The sequence below is a fragment of the Mesoplodon bidens genome, assembly GCF_964165515.1.
Source record: "Mesoplodon bidens genome assembly, chromosome: 13".
NCBI classification, from domain to species: Eukaryota; Metazoa; Chordata; class Mammalia; order Artiodactyla; family Ziphiidae; genus Mesoplodon; species Mesoplodon bidens.
In genome coordinates this window covers 88,921,013-88,936,388 of record NC_138169.1, presented here as the reverse complement: position 1 = coordinate 88,936,388, position 15,376 = coordinate 88,921,013, and the positions used below count along the sequence as shown (strand labels likewise).

The window sequence follows — 15,376 nt, the reverse complement described above, 5'->3', positions numbered from 1 at the left end:
ACCCTGGGGTTCGGCTTCTCGTTCAGCCCAGTCCCTGGAGGTTCACCCAGGTGTGGCCATACGACAGGCCGTCCTCTGGTTGCTGAGGAGTGTTCGTGGTTGCGGACAGAGCAGCTCTGCACCCCGGTCATTCTTTGAAGTGCATCTGGGTCGTTCCCAGTGTCCGGTTATTACAAATAAAGCTGCTATCAACATCCACTGCACAGGTTTTCTGTAAAAGTAAGTTGCACTTATTTCAGACACGGGTGCCACCTGCAATCGATTGTATGTCCACAAGTTCAGGCACTGGGTCATAGGGCAGCTGTATTTTTAGTTTTATAAGGAACTGCCAAACTGCTTTCCAGAGCGGCTGCACCAGTTTACATCCCTGCCAGCATGTGTGAGGGATCCGGATGCTGAATCCTCACCATAGTTTGGTGTTGTCACAGGTGTTTTAGCCATTCTGAGAGGCGTGGAGGGGCAGCGCACTGTGGTTAAAATAAGCATTTCCTGGTGGTTGATGACACTGACCGCCTCGTCACGGGCCCATCTGCCGTCCCCACGTCCCCGAGTCCCCTGCTCAAGTCTCCGGTCCGCCGTCCAGTGTCAGCCTGCACTTTGATGGCTCCAGATTCTCTACCTACAGGTTCAACCTCTAACTTCTGCATCAGGTTCAACAAGCACATGCTCTTTACTTTCCTCTAAATCTCTAATTGCTGTTGTTAGTCCCCTTAGGACTCAGGGGGCTGAAGGGGCCAAGGAACCCAGGCAGAACCCGGCCCACATCTCCCGGAGCCAGATGACGCACGAAGACCAAGCTGCATGTGCACCCGGCCCAGTGACCCTCCTGCACCGGGATTCACGAGTGTCACAGCGCAGGCCCGAGGAGCCTCTATTTTCGTAAAGAGCCTCGATGAGAACCCTTGTTGTTGTGCCAGGAACTCCTCCGGCTTTTCAACCAAATCACAAACATCATCACCACCCCTTTTATCAGTTGATTCTGCTGAGGGCAGTTTCCAGCGGGCGACTGGGTGGTTTCCTCCAGGTCCCAGCGCAGACCCCATCCCCCCATCAGCCCCCAGGCTGGGCCACCTGCAGGCCCACAGGGACCTCGCCTCTGCTGCTTCCCTGGCTGAGCCTTCGCGCCCTCCCCGGGGCGGTAGGGACGTGGTATGGTGGATCTCACAGCAAATAGAGGAGGAGCAGGCTTCGGAGGGGAGGGTCGCTGGGCCGTATGCTTAGTCGTATGAAAAACCGACCAACTTGTCTTCTGGGTTCGTTTCACCATTGTGCGCTCCGGCCAGGAGCTGTAAGTCCCGGGAGCCCCAGCTTCCTGCTGACACTGAGTGAGGTCTGTCTTAACCTGGCCTCTAAGTGGGGTTAAAATTTCCATTTCCTGTAACTAATGATGTTGATATATTTTCTTGTGCTTGTTGGCTATTCTTACATCTTCTTTTGCGATGTACATTCAAATCTTCAGCCTTTTCTTAAAAAACTGAGTTATTTGGAGATGATGAAACATTCTGGGTACAGAGCTCTTATCAGATATACATACTGAAAAGACTGTTTCCCAGCCTGCCTTTTCATTTGATTAATATTGTCTTTAGAAGAGCGAAGACTTAATTTTGATGAAGTCCATCTTGTCCATTTCTCCTGTAACAGTTCACGCATTTTGTGCCTAAGGAATCTTTACCCCCCAAGGTTCCAGGGATTTCCACCTGTGAATTCTGCCAGCTTCCCTTGTCTCTGGCATCAGTGCCTGCTGCCTGGTGTCCACGGTCCGAAAACAGCTTCTCCCTGTACCTCACCCTGTCTTCCAGTCGCGTGGGCTGGGGGGACAGGGCATTTCCTGTTGCTCCGTGGTGCCCCTCGGTGACAGGCTGCGAGCCCACCTCCTCAATCACTCGCTCACGCTCCCTGCCTGCAGCTCAGGACTCTTCCTCAGATGTCACGTGTCCTCCTGGCACCCCGTGAAGACGGCACCTGGCAGTTTTCTCACGTGCATCCTCAGGCTCCCCGCTGAAGTCCCCTGCGAGGATGCGAACCTGTGATGTCCCGGGGGTGTCTCCTGGGAGCTGGGGCCATCATGAGAGGGACACCTCAGCTAGAGCAGACCTGCGTGTCTCCAAGGATGCTGCCTGAACACGGGACGTCGGCAGCTGTCGGGCAAAGGAGGGGTTTGGCTCGACCACGTGGAGCGGGTCTCGCAGAACCCTGGATGTGCAGACGCCCGTGAACGCTAAGTGGGGCCAGGATGCACGGTGCTTCCCCAAAGGACCTGCCAAGGGGGGCGTGTGGAGGGAGGGCACAGCCCCTCCCAGGACCTCAGGTATGTGGGCAGACGCAAGTGCAGGCTAAGGGAGGGGAGTGGGCCACGTGCCGCCAGGTCGGCTCCAGGGGGCACCGGGGTGGCCTCGGCACGAGCTTCCTTCCGTGAAGTAACCAGCAGTGCCGGTGGGCCTCACCTGGGTCACCAGTCCCTAGAAAGCTAATGAAATGAACTCGGATAAAAACCGTACATAGGTGGAACGGAATTCTATCAACTGTCCTGTAGTTTCTAGAGCCAGCTATTCCATCATGGAAGGTCAGTAATTTGGTCTGGTTAGATTTTATTTGATAAAAACACCACATTGCTTCCCGCCCAGTTCTTTATATTTGTTTTCTAGGTGAGGGCAAAACTATTTTATTATTTATTTTTGAAGAAGCTTAACTTAGAAGCATCTCCCTCCATTCCTGCCAAATCCAAGGAACTAATGCTTCAGAGAATTACAGGTGCCTCATTTCAGTGGTGGACATGCAGAGAAACTTTAAAAAAAACTTTCAGTGAAGTCTGATAATAAATAGGAGCTTTAAAAATAATGCGTGCTTATGCTGACAGGGCTCAGGCTGCATACGGGAAATGAAATCAGGCCTAGAGTTGTAATTTCATGAACTCAGGCAGTTATTATTTAAGGAGTAATCACCACTGCCCCTTAAAATTTCCTTTTAAAGTTTCATATCCATACTTTGAAAAATGGAAAGTGAGAATGGTTATGCTTTTCTTTGGCCTCCAAGGAAGAAATGCACTGGACAAACTCAAGACGTCACCAGCATTACTGTGCAACTTCTGTGCTATTTAGAGTAATTAATGTGATAATTATTGCAAAGACTTAAGCAACCAACGGAAAAATGTAACAAAATTTGTAGCTTTCTGTACCTTTAGGCTTTTCCCTCTCTTTGAAGGACTCTAGGAACTCCTGCTGCGATTAACAGCAGGCTGCCCGAACCCGCTCATGGCCCAGCCCGAAGCCAGTCACGGTGGAGCCTTTATCCTGACCTGGGCCTGGGGGCGGGGGAGGGGCAGTGCTTCCCCTCCGCCTCCAGGGACCCAGGAAGGGTCTGCATGAGTTCCGTGGGGAAGGATACGCTCTAATTTCCACAAGAACCTAACCTGTTCAACAGCTCAAGCCACACAGGAGCCAGGGGAGGAGGGGAGAAACGATGGAGAACCGGGGCGAGGGGGACCGGGGTCCAGCCCCTGCAGCTCCTGGGTGGCAGGCTGGGTGTTCAGGGATGCATCCACGTGGCAGGAGAGCGGCACCTTCACCGCACACCCCTGCCACTGCCCCGGCCCCCCGCTGCTGAGCTCAGCGCCCTGTCCTCTTCGGGGCACAAGCACCCGCCCCAGGGCTCCCTCTTCCTGGAAAGCTCACCTGCGCCCACACCCCAGGCTCGGCCCACCCCTCGCCAGCCTCCCACCGCCCCTCCCGCCTGCCCTGTGCCCCCAGACACCCCCAGAGCAGGTCCCACCAGGTCCCCAGTTCGCTCTGACGTCCACTCTGGAGACACGGGTGTGCGGAGGCAGCGGACGCCCTTGGCCCGGGGGGAGGAGGGCAGGACACAGGACGGGAGGCCGAGGGAGCCCCATCACTCGCGACGGGACCTCGCCCGCCCAGCTTCGCCCTGAAATCAGCCCACGTCGCGCCCCCGACGCCCCCGATGCCTCTCGCTGAAATCCCTGGGATTCTCAGGGTTCAGGGAGCCGCCAGGCGACACGCATGTAACGGTGCCCTTGAACTGGGCTCCACGGGGTGCGATAACCCGCGGGCTTGTCCTCCGCCGACCTGGGAAGACGCTGAGGCCGGGAGAGGGCACGCAGCCCCTCCGGGCGCCGGGCCTCCCTCTTCTCCCTGTGACACGGGGGGCTGCACCCATGTCCTAGGGATGCGGGGGGACAGGAGGGCGCTCAGGACGGCGCCGGGACACGTGTGCTAACTGCCATCGCCTTTACCACGCGGTGGAGAGGCCCGGCCCCGCGGCTGAGGGGCTTCGCGGAGGAGAGAAGCCGCGCGGGTTGTCCACCGCACAGCAGCCGCCACGCTGACTTCACCTGCCGGTGCGGTCACGAAGGATGAGGAGAGGAAGCTCCGGTCTACTGTCGCCTGACACAGGCCTCCCGCTTGGCAGCTTCAGCAGCGCAACGAGCACAGCCTTCGCCCCGGGCCCCAGGCCGTCGCTCTGTGGCCGGGCTTCCCAGCTGCCCGGCGGGTGCCCTGAGGATGAGCTTCGTTACCCCGGGAGGCCTTACGGAGTCTGTCCCGGAATATGAGGTCCCGTGCCAGCACCACCCATTCTCGAAGGCTCTGCTGCCAACTTCACGCTGCCATCAGGATTAACCGTGTCCGGCCAGGAGGGCACAGGCTTCAGGAAGGGGCTCCCCAGCCTGGGAGCGACCCAGTCACCCCCCGCCTCCACCCCACCATGATGCCGCCGAGGGATGGAGAAAGTCCCGGCTCCGACACAGTTCCCGACCCAGCTGCGCTGCCCCACGTAAACAGAAATTCCACGAGAACGCGTAACAGCAGGGTCGTAGGAGGGACAAGCGGACACGTGCTGCCTCTGGGTGCCCCACTTCGCAGCTCCGTACACCAGTCGATTCGTCCTCAGGCCGAGTGTGCGGGAGCCACGCAAGCAAACCCCTGCATGTGTTCCCGGGCTACAAGCCCTCCCGACGTGCCGCTGCCATGTCTGCGCGTGACGGGCCCACTTACCCCACCATGAGGAATCCCTGGTACAGGGGGACGGACGCGAAGTAGAAGACGGAGGAAAACACGGCCTGGAGGGAGGAGAGCAGCGCCCGTTACTCACGGTCGGCCGATATGCGAGCGGGCCGCGAGGCACCAGGGGCCCCCGCACGGCCCGTCCGGACGCCGCACCTGCATCGTGGAGATGATGAGGCCGCGGTGCATCACGAACTGGCTGAGCGCCGCCGACCGCTTGTAGCTGCTGCGCCCGTGCACCATGAGCAGGCGGCCGATGTGCTTGAACTGTGGGACGGAGAAGTCGGCCGCCAGCGAGGCCTGCCGGCCCTCCTGCGACCAAGGCAGAGGGGCCGGCTCAGGGTCGGACAGGGGCACAGCGCGGGCCCCGCCCCGGGAGCCGCCCGCCAGCACCCTGGGAGGACCCGGTCCAGCACTGACGGCATCACGGAAACTAAGCAGGGACCGGGGCATCTTCAAGACAGTTCTCTGAACTTGCCACCCCGCCGAGCGGCTGTGGGTTCAGCACTGTGGCCTGATTCACGAAGCAGAGGGGCCCGGGATCCAGCTTGTGTCCAGGTCTCTCTGGGTGTTTTCACGTGAGCACAGGAGGCAGACCACAGCTCCCAACTGGCCGGGAGACCTGGACATCCGAGCGCGGGCCGTGTGTGTGGGGCTGAGAGAGGGTTGCGGGGATCTGGGGAGCGGCCCAGGCACAGCCCCGCATGGCTCGGGGACCAGGAAGGCGCCCGAGTCCCGGCAGGACGTGCCTGTCCTCTACCTGCCCTCATGGAGCTGCTCCCTCAGCGCGTGGGTCTGCCTCCCCCCAGCCCCCGGCCACGTGTGTGAGCGGGCTGACCAGGGGCCTGGCGGGGACAAGGGACAGACGTACCTTGCCCTCGATCCCGATCCCGCAGTCCGCTGCCTGGATCATGCTCACGTCGTTCCCTCCGTCACCTGGAAGCACGGAACACAGACGTGAAGTGGGAACCTGCAAGGGGCCGGCTTTCCTCGCCAACCATCGGACGGGGTTTCAACACCCAGGAAGGCAGGGGGAATCCACCGCGCGGGCGGGAGGGAGACGGGGCGCACGTCCCCGTGTGTTTCATTTCAGGACCCCGGCTTCCTGGACGACCGTGCTCACCGATGGCACACGTGCGTTTGCCCGTGTGCTGCTGCAGCAGCTTGACGATGTGGGCCTTCTGCGTGGGCGCGCAGCGGCAGCAGACCACGGCCGGGCACTGGCAGGCCAGCTCCACGAACTCGTGCTCGTAGTACTTCAGGCAGACCTGGGGGCGGCAGGAGCGAGGCCGGGGTTCAGGGCACAGACGGACGGACGGAGGACGGATGGACAGAGCCCGCACGCGGGCCGGGGGCCGGGCTCACGTGACTGAGGGGAGGAGCGCTCCAGGGAAGCCCTGGACAAGCTCGTCCGCCTTCAGGGGATGCCAGCACCGCCTTCCGGGGTTGGCTGAAAAGGTCTTTGGTCTCTAGCACACAACACCCTCAGCGACGATGCTTAGTTCCCCATCTTGGTGGGGAAAATAAAAATTCCCCAAAGCTGCCTGAAGTCTGTGGGGGCCTGTTGCTGAGCTGGACACCCCGAGAGTCACCCCAGCATGAAGGACAGGAGTCAGAGATGAGGGTCCTGAGCCCCCGGGGCGCCAACTACCACCAACAGCACATCCGCCTGAAGGGGACCCGTGCGGGCGCCCGTGCCCCACGTGAAGGGGTCGAGACGTAGTCCCAGGCCGTCTGCCACCTAAAACCTGGGCGGTGAGCGAAAACCCGCGTTCACGGCAGGTACTCAGCAGGAAACAGACGGACACGGTATCCCCGCTGAGGGGAGTAACCACTGCAGGACCCAGAAGCAGAAACAGCGGACGCTGCCTTTGGGGAGCAGGACTGGGGTGCTGGCGGGGAGCGGGGATGTGCTCTCCAACCTGCGGTTTCTCTGGGGCTGACTGGCTGCCAGGAACAACACGTGGATTTGGGGCACAGAAACAGCAAAAAGATTTCAATAAAAACACACTCACAGAAGCGTGTTTAACACAAGTAGCTACTTTTGCTCCCTCCCCAAGTCCCAACTATAGAGAGGTTTTAAAAAAGACATCGACCTACAAGGAGGGGCCAGAACGGAGGGGAAATTTGCAAAACGTTTTGGGCTCTGGAAAGCAGACAGCCACGTGCACATGGCTCGGCTGCTGTGAGCAACCTGCAGCCGGCGGTGGGACCAGCCGAGAACACGCGAGGCCCAGGCCCCTCACCCCTCCTCACCCGCAGCCAGGGGGCGGGGGGCCGGGGGGGGAACGGAGCCCTTCTGCCCCGGAGAGGCCGGCCTCACCCAGTGGACGAGGGGCGGGGGGCGGAGCGAAGAGCCAGAAGCCGGGAAAGGAAAGGGGCCCGAAGCCCCGCTCAGGCCCCGCTCAGGCCCCGCTCAGGCCCCGCTCAGGCCCCGCTCAGGCCCCGCTCAGGCCCCGCTCAGGCCGCGCTCAGGCCGCGCTCAGGCCCGCTCAGGCCCCGCTCAGGCCCGCTCAGGCCCGGCTCAGGCCGCGCACAGGCCCCGCTCAGGCCCCGCTCAGGCCGCCAGAGCTGGGAAGGAGGGGACAGCCATCCTTTGCCCCCCAGCACCAAGGAAGTGTGGACAGGGACTGGACCGCGCTCCTTGGCACCATCAAGAGGGCGCTGCACTGGGCAGGAGTTGGGGCTCAGGGAGCCCGGGACCGGCGGGCACTGGACCGGCTCAGCGGCCGGATGGAGGGCCCAGCCCGGGGGGGACCAGACACCGCGGGCTCCGGGGAGACCGGCGGGCAGGTCGCACAGCACCGGGCACCACGGAAACAGGCGACCCAACTGTGAGTTCACAGCGCTGCGGGGATGGGGGTGTGCCGAGCTGGCGAGGGGTCCCGGGTCCCGCACACGCAGCGGGAGGGACGGGAGCAGAACTTGGGAGCCCGCGGCAGCCGCGCAGACGCCGCGGTGCAGACAGAGAAATGCAAACGTGAGGCCGGAGCCGAGCCAGCAAGTCGGACAGGCAGCCAGGGGCCCACGTGGCCTATAAAACAACACACACACAGTGAACACCAGTGAGGCTGGGGGCGCCCCCGGGGTCAGCTCGTGGGGACGGCACGGCGTGGAGCACGGGGCGACCTCCAAGTGCTCCATGCCAGCACGGGCGGGCAGGAGCGCTGCCGTCGGCCCCCACTGTCCAGGCCCCGCAGTCCCGGTGGCTCCGCGGAAGCAGCTGCACAGTCGGGACGCGCGGCCCCAGCAATGCAGGAGGCGGGAGAGCCAGCCGGACACGGCGCCATCTGCACACACGTGGCCACAGAGAGCGCGCCGTCTCCACTGCTCCTGACGTCCCGTCCACCCCCCCAGCCCCCTGCCCACGCCCCCGCCAGGCTGGCCTCAGTGGCCACACTGACTGGGTCACCAGAGGCTGCGCTGCTCCGCCCAGACTTCTGGAAACATCTGAGAGAACCGCGGGCAAAAGCTGCAGGGGGAGGGGCCCCCAGCACATCCCCCAACCCGGCGGCTCCGGCCATTGCGACCCTGGCACCGAGTGAGGAGAGGGGGCTGGACCCGAGCGGGTCACCCAGCCCCACGCGGGGCCTCCAGGTGCAGAGGGTCCTGGGTCCCAGGGCCGCTGCTGGAAACACGCGTTTGGATAAACTGAGATCACGGCTACCAGAGCCAGGCTCCAAGGCGGCCACGCCAGGAACGAAGAGCAGGCCTCCAAGCGCCCGAAGAGTTTTGAACGAGCCCAGGACAGACCAGCGCCAGAGCCTTAAGGACCAAGTTCTCACTGCGACATGGCCCTGGCCTCTTCTCAGGCTCCACCCGCACACATCACTGCTGTGAGCAGAGACGTCAAAACCAGTGGAGAAGGCAACACAGGCTGATAAACACAGCTGACTGAGGAAGCCCACAGTCCACCAGACAGACAGGGCCCAGCCTCATCTCCAGGGAGAAGGACAGACAGACAGACACCTGCTTGGTCAGGGCCCAGCCTCACCTCCAAGGAGTCCCCGGATATGACCAGTGCACAGTCATGCTTCCTTCGAAAGGCATTCAGCTCCAAATGGGCTTCTCCCCGATTGGTTACCTCCACAAAAGGGGAAAAAGTACCCAATTACAATGCTATTTAAGTCACACAGACAAACAAGCCCTGATATACAAATCACAGATCTTTAGACACTTCTAAAAACCGGAAGGTGCTTTACACAGGAAATTCTATAACAAACTGCTCTTTCAAATTTCTTCTACAGTGCTGGGAATAAAGACCTACTTATTTAATACGAATTGCTTTCCATCGTGTGGCAACTCAAGGCAGGAAATGTACGCTGTAAAGTGCAGGGCAAGTACCACAGTTACAGTAAGACGAAGTGAACAGAAGAACTGCTTGTCAAGAAAGGGGGAAAAATGCCCCCCCCACCACTGCCCCCCATGAGCTAACAGGCACCTTTGCGTAGCTGGGAAAGACAACTGGCTTTTCTGAACATACGCGGGTAAGACAGCATGACGACCATGAACTGAAAGTCTCTCTACTTTCATAGGGCGGTGGGCGGGGTGGTGGTGGTGAGTGTTAACGCCAGGGATGCCGCTCTGCATAGTCACAGGTCAACACACCTCAGCATCACAGCCCGAGGAAGCTGAGTTCCTTGTGGCCACACAGCAGGGAGGGACGGAATGACCTAAAGTCGAGGTTTCATTTAAAGACGGCTCTTTTCATAACGTGCCAAGTGATACAAAATGCTTTTATAAAACTGTTTTCTGTTGTCTCTACCATGGGTTTCAACTTGTTCTATTAGTTCAAGCAAACTGAGTTAGCTGGAAGATTGAACGATGGAGAAGAGTAAAATCAAGTCGTAATCTCGAAATATCGTTAATTTTTGAATGAAAATATTTCAGAAACCAACATACTAGTTTTTGACATTCTTTCTGTGGAGACTTTATGGGGCATAAAAGAAATGATATATAACAGGACTGAAATAAAAAGCTTCATGGGTCCAGATTAATCAATCCAGACTCATCTTTAAATAGGTAGGTTTTATTGTGGAAATTTTATTTGTGGGGCTATAACACTGCAAAGTCAACAAAAATTGATCTGAAGTTTTATCAGAATCATTAATAATTTAATTGCAAATAGTAGTCTGCAGGGCCTAATTTGTGATTCTGATGCTTCGAAATAAAACTACATTTACATGTAAATTATACTCAAATCACTATTTCTGTAGGTGCAAGGGCTTCACTTGGAACAGAGACACACGACGTCTGTTCAGCCGCCATCAGTCAAGACCCAAGAAACTTTTATTTTTTGTTTGAATCAAATTTCATCATAACTAGTAGATACAGTTAACACACAAATTTCGATCATTTCTATTAATTTTCTTTCATCTAATTGAGGAAGATCATTTAATCTGAAGATGGTAGTAGATTCAAAACACATTTCTACTTTGTATTTAAAGCTTGTTTCACAAAAGCAGCTTCTGGACCACATGTATTGTGTCTAACTAATAGACAAACGTAATTTTTTTTTTTTTTTTGGCTGCACCGCGCAGCTTATGGGATCTTAGTTCCCCGACCAGGGATGGAACCTGGGACCCTGGCAGTGACAGTGCCAAGTCCTAACCACTGGCCCTCCAGGGAATTCCCAGACTAATGTAATTTTTTATCAAAATACACTTTTATAAATTGAACAGAAAATGACTGCAGTATGTCTATTTTAAAATAGATATTTAGTCGTTAATAATTCTAATAGTACAACAGAAAAATACTCTTGAATTTAGACCTTGTTTCACTCTACCAAAAGCAGCTTTTTGACCACATTTAATATATGTAACTAACAGAAATCTATTTTTAACATGTTTTTATAAATTGAGTAAGAAACTTACTTCTCTTTTAAAATAGTATCTATTAATTAATAAATACCTGCGTATACATTCTCACAAAACCAGTAAGTTTCAATTCAAAACATTTAAAATTCAAAGTGATGTGGACGTACACTTACCGGCCTGAAAATGTGTGTGTCCTGCATTCGAGACACCAGGTGAGAACTCTTGGCGATGCACGTGGCTGTCTCCAGTTTATCACCCGTCAGCATCCATATCTAGGAAACAGTTTCAGCTGGTGAACCCCAACTCTATCACGTGTTCATCTATGAAAAGTGTCTGCCCTTGAAAAGATATTTGCACATCCGTGTTTTCAGCATCACTATTCACAACAGCCAAAACATGAAGCAACGCATGAGTCCATGGATGGATGATGGAGAAACCAAATGTGGTCCATCCATACAATGAATATTAAAAAAGGCAGGGGATTCTGACACCTGCAACAACCATGCTGAGAGAAACAAACCAGTCACAAAAGGACAAACACTGCATGATTCCACCTGAATGAGGTCCCCAGAAGAGTCAGACTCGTAGAGAAAGGAAGTAGATGGTGGGTGCCAGGGCTGGGGGAGGGCGAGGGGGAGCCAGCGTTTCACGGGGACAGAGTTTCAGTTTTACAGCATAAAGAGTTAGGGCAGGTGGAGGGTGCTGGTTGTTACACGACAGTGTGAATGTACTTAGTGCCACTGCACCGTGCACTTAAAAATGGTGAAGATGGTAAACTTTACATCATGCACATTTTACCACAATAAAAGTCTCTGCCAACTTGCTTAACTGAAACAGGTAAGAGCAAAGTGACGTTTAGACACAGCAGCAGAGCTGAGGCAGGTGAACGACTGGGGATTAGGAGCCTCGCGGCTGGGGCTGAGGACGCCGTCTGAGTGTGTCAGAAGGCCACGTCTACACGGCCTTGCAGGCCAAGCAAACAGGCCCAAGGACCACAGGCTGAGGGCTTGCAGAGTTAGGGGGACCCTGAAATCCTTGTTCTCACTTGTGTGAGTTTTTCGGTTGAAAACTGAAGTTCAAAATGGGTAAACGGGCAATAGTTAACCCGAAAGTTGTTTCGTATCAAATAAGTCATGTCAAATAACACCACTTAAAAAAAAAATTTTTTTTAAATGTAGCCCTTTTATTTTACTTTATTTTTATTTATTATTATTATTGTTATTATTATTTTTTTTTGGCCACGCCACATGGCTTGTGGGATCTTAGTTCCCAAACCAGGAATTGAACTCGGGCCACGGCAGTGAAAGCCTGGAATCCTAACCACTAGGCCACCAGGGAACCCCCGAACACCACTTTCACTTAAAAATATCAAACACATGCACGTATTGTATGTGTAAATATCCCTAGACTGAAAAGAGAGCAAAATCAGGACAGTTTATACATAACAGGATGGTTTATATATCTTTTCTATAACAGCAGCAGTTTCTCGCTATCATCTGAATTTTTCAGATGTACCATATGTATCATACATAAATATGCATTTTGGGGAACAGGAAACAAAAAACTTACATGGTATACTGGTTCTCTGCTTAGGCACAATCTACCTGTGGCTCTTTTCAGTGTCTGAGGGTTTGTGTTTTTTATTTATGTTACACATTAATATTCACTTTACTGAGCCTGGATCTAAGAAGACGACACGTCACCGTGACAAAGTTGGGAACAATTAACGCCACAGAACAAGAAGTCCCGCTGCTGCTAACTCAGGGATAAGTGTGGGCCTGGCCGAGCGCCACCTCTCAGGCTCAGAGGACGGGCTGAAACCACATCCTTGAACTATAACGGGACAAACGAGTCTGCTTCTCCTGACGGAACATGGAAAGGAAAAAGGGCAGAACCCCAGCGAGTCTTACTGACTTCAGAGCTTAGCAAGCCGCTAACACAAGCACCCAAATCTTTACACAAGAAACGCGCATGCCTCGGCTGTGCTGACAAGCCAGCAGCAACAGCCAAGAGCGAGACTGACGGGGAGCTCGTGAACAATCACAACGGAACGAGCGGGTCGTCTGCCTCTAGTCAATCATGTTTCTCCACGCAAGCTTCTGGTCGCACAGGCTTAGACCGGGTCACAGTTCTGGGTCTGAACTGCTCTCTTCCACTCTGACTAGCACCTGGACAGCTCACGCAGACACCAGCGGCCGCCCCTCCCACGGCTGTGAACGGGTGGGGAGGCTCCGACATCTCCCCCCCCCAGAGGCCTGGGCGGCAGGGGCCCCCGTGCTGTGCCCGTCACAGTGCCCTCATCAAAACGTGCCGAGTGTACTGTTATTTGAAGCCGGCCACGGCTCTGCCTTCTGACATCTTCCTCCAGTTCTCTCCCTGTGCTCCAGTTAGACACAAGTGTTTCTTCTAAAAGCAAGCTGTACTTCGCTCATTCTCAGTCCTCGAGGCAGCACTGAAATGCATTTTCTCAGCCATCTGTAACTGAACTTCAGCTTCAGGGGGAGCACAGGGAAGTGAGGCAAGAAGGCAGTTTCCTGAGGACGAAAACTTACAGCACAGCGTGCTCACCTCCCCGGGACCCGGAGAGGACACACCGTTAGAAGACGACGGCGGGTCAGCTGGTCAGGCAGGGCGCACCGTGCGGGCTACGGGGCGAACCTCCCCACGCGGATAGAAGCCTGCCGTGGGGAGCAGCTCGGGCCGGGCCAGGCCTCCGGCTGCTGTGAGGACGCCCGCGGCCGGGAAGGCGGCCGAGGAGGACAGACGGCCGCCGGGAAGGCGGGAGCGCCGCTGCGTCTGGGTGGCGGGCGGGCGGGCGCAGCCCCCGGGGCGGGACACGCAGAGACCTCCGCTCACCTAGGCCCTCACCCCCTCCACCTCCAGGGGGCGCCCGCTCCCTCGCGGTACCTTGATGCCCGCGTTGCGCAGCATCTCCAGGGTGGGCCGCACGTCCGCCTGCAGCTGGTCCTCCACCCCCGTCAGGCACAGCAGCTCCATCTCCCGCTCCAGGCTCTCCACCACGGCGGCCACCTTGAGCGTCCTGTCGTGGATGCTCAGCTTGGCCTGGTTGTAGCGGTTCTGAGGACAGGAGGGCCGTGCTGTGACTCGCGCAGGACTGGCCGAGGCGGGGACACCCGTGGCGCTGCCCCCGTGCACACCGTCTCCCCGAGGCCACGGCCACGGCAGGAGGCCGGCCGCTCACCTCGAAGTCCTGGTACTGCTCCTCCGTCAGCGCCCTCTTGGCCACCACGAGGGTGCGCAGGCCTTCGCGGGCCATGTTGCCGCACTGGAAGAGAGAGGCAGGTCACACGCGGCCCGGCCGGCCCGCAGCCGCGGCCACGTCCTCCGCTAGCTCATCCCGCCAGACCCACATCCCCGTGGGAGGGCGGGAGCGGCCGGCTCCCCAGCCGCCGTGCCACGCGGCCGACCCGACCCGGGGTCCCTGCGCCCCCCGACTGCCCGCCAGGTGGGATGCGGAGGGGACAACGGGCACGGCTCTCTCCCCACTACGGGACGGGACGGGCTGCACGTGTGCGCGACACAGACACGGCCCCACGAGCCGTGCAGGTGGCCGTCACGGCCACCAAGGGAGCCGGGACTCGGAGCATCCAACCGCCGCCCTTCGGAATCAGCGATACCAGGGGGCTTGCGCCCGGCCTGGGGACACACTTCCACGCGCGCCCATCCCGCCCGGCCCCGTCCGTTCAAGGGCAGAGGTCCCCGTTTCCGGGTAACGGCACCTTCCTCTGACAAAGCTCGTTCACTGCACTTAACGTCCGCAGGATAAACCATCCTGAGTCTCTGGGGTTCCTTTCTAATCCTCCGGGGAGACCTGATCTGCCTCCCACTGTCACACACCAGGCCGTGTGCGGAGAGGTCCCCGCTTGCACACCAGCCCCGCACTCGCCGCGGCCCGTGGATCCTGGGGCCCGGCGGGCGACGCCGCGGTGCCTCTTCATACCGCCCTGCTCCCCGGTCCTAGCTCCGTCTCGTTTCTAACAAACACACATCTGGGGGCAAAGAGGGGGTCCTGCGCGGAGAGGAAGGGGCTGCCCCCCAGGCACCGCCGCCTCGGCTCGCGAGCGTCGCGTCCACACAGAGGACGGGCTCGCGCTGCAGGCTTTACAAAAGCGCCCTTTCCGCCACGTGACGGACCGCGTAGGTGTGCTTTGGTTTCTTAGTATTTGGGGAACACACGCTGATACCCAAGAATCCAGCTTGGGAGCTTCTGTGACACAGAACAGCCCCCTGTAAACTCAGGCTCTGAGCACCTGCTGGCTTTGGATAAAGTGAAAGGCTTTCCCCACGACAAGAGTATTAAGAACAAAGACTGCGGTGGGAGGGTGTGGAAGGATTTATCGATGGGAGAAACTACAGTGTTGGAAATAAATGCACAAAGGATTTTTAATAAAGTTATCTGAAAAACAGTCTGACATTATCTGTCTGTTGCAAGACATTTATCGATTTGACCTCATAAAGCTAAATAAATTAAACAAGGATTTTATAATTAATTGCACATCATTATGACCCAAAGTAATTTTT

General features: G+C 56.9%; 1 protein-coding gene across 4 annotated transcripts in view; it reads right to left on the bottom strand.

Annotated features, from left to right (window-relative positions):
* ATP9B (ATPase phospholipid transporting 9B (putative)) overlaps positions 1-15,376 on the bottom strand; it is a 206,060-nt gene that overhangs the window by 11,357 nt on the left and 179,327 nt on the right. For all 4 annotated transcript variants that reach the window (XM_081253348.1, XM_081253346.1, XM_081253347.1 and 1 more), the window contains 8 exons: positions 14,037-14,120; positions 13,742-13,912; positions 11,008-11,106; positions 9,013-9,102; positions 6,142-6,286; positions 5,890-5,954; positions 5,175-5,330; positions 5,010-5,074 (listed from right to left, as the gene is read on the bottom strand). In XM_081253348.1, coding sequence (XP_081109474.1) covers positions 5,010-5,074; positions 5,175-5,330; positions 5,890-5,954; positions 6,142-6,286; positions 9,013-9,102; positions 11,008-11,106; positions 13,742-13,912; positions 14,037-14,120 — 875 coding nt within the window. The remainder of the gene's footprint in view (positions 1-5,009; positions 5,075-5,174; positions 5,331-5,889; positions 5,955-6,141; positions 6,287-9,012; positions 9,103-11,007; positions 11,107-13,741; positions 13,913-14,036; positions 14,121-15,376) is intronic.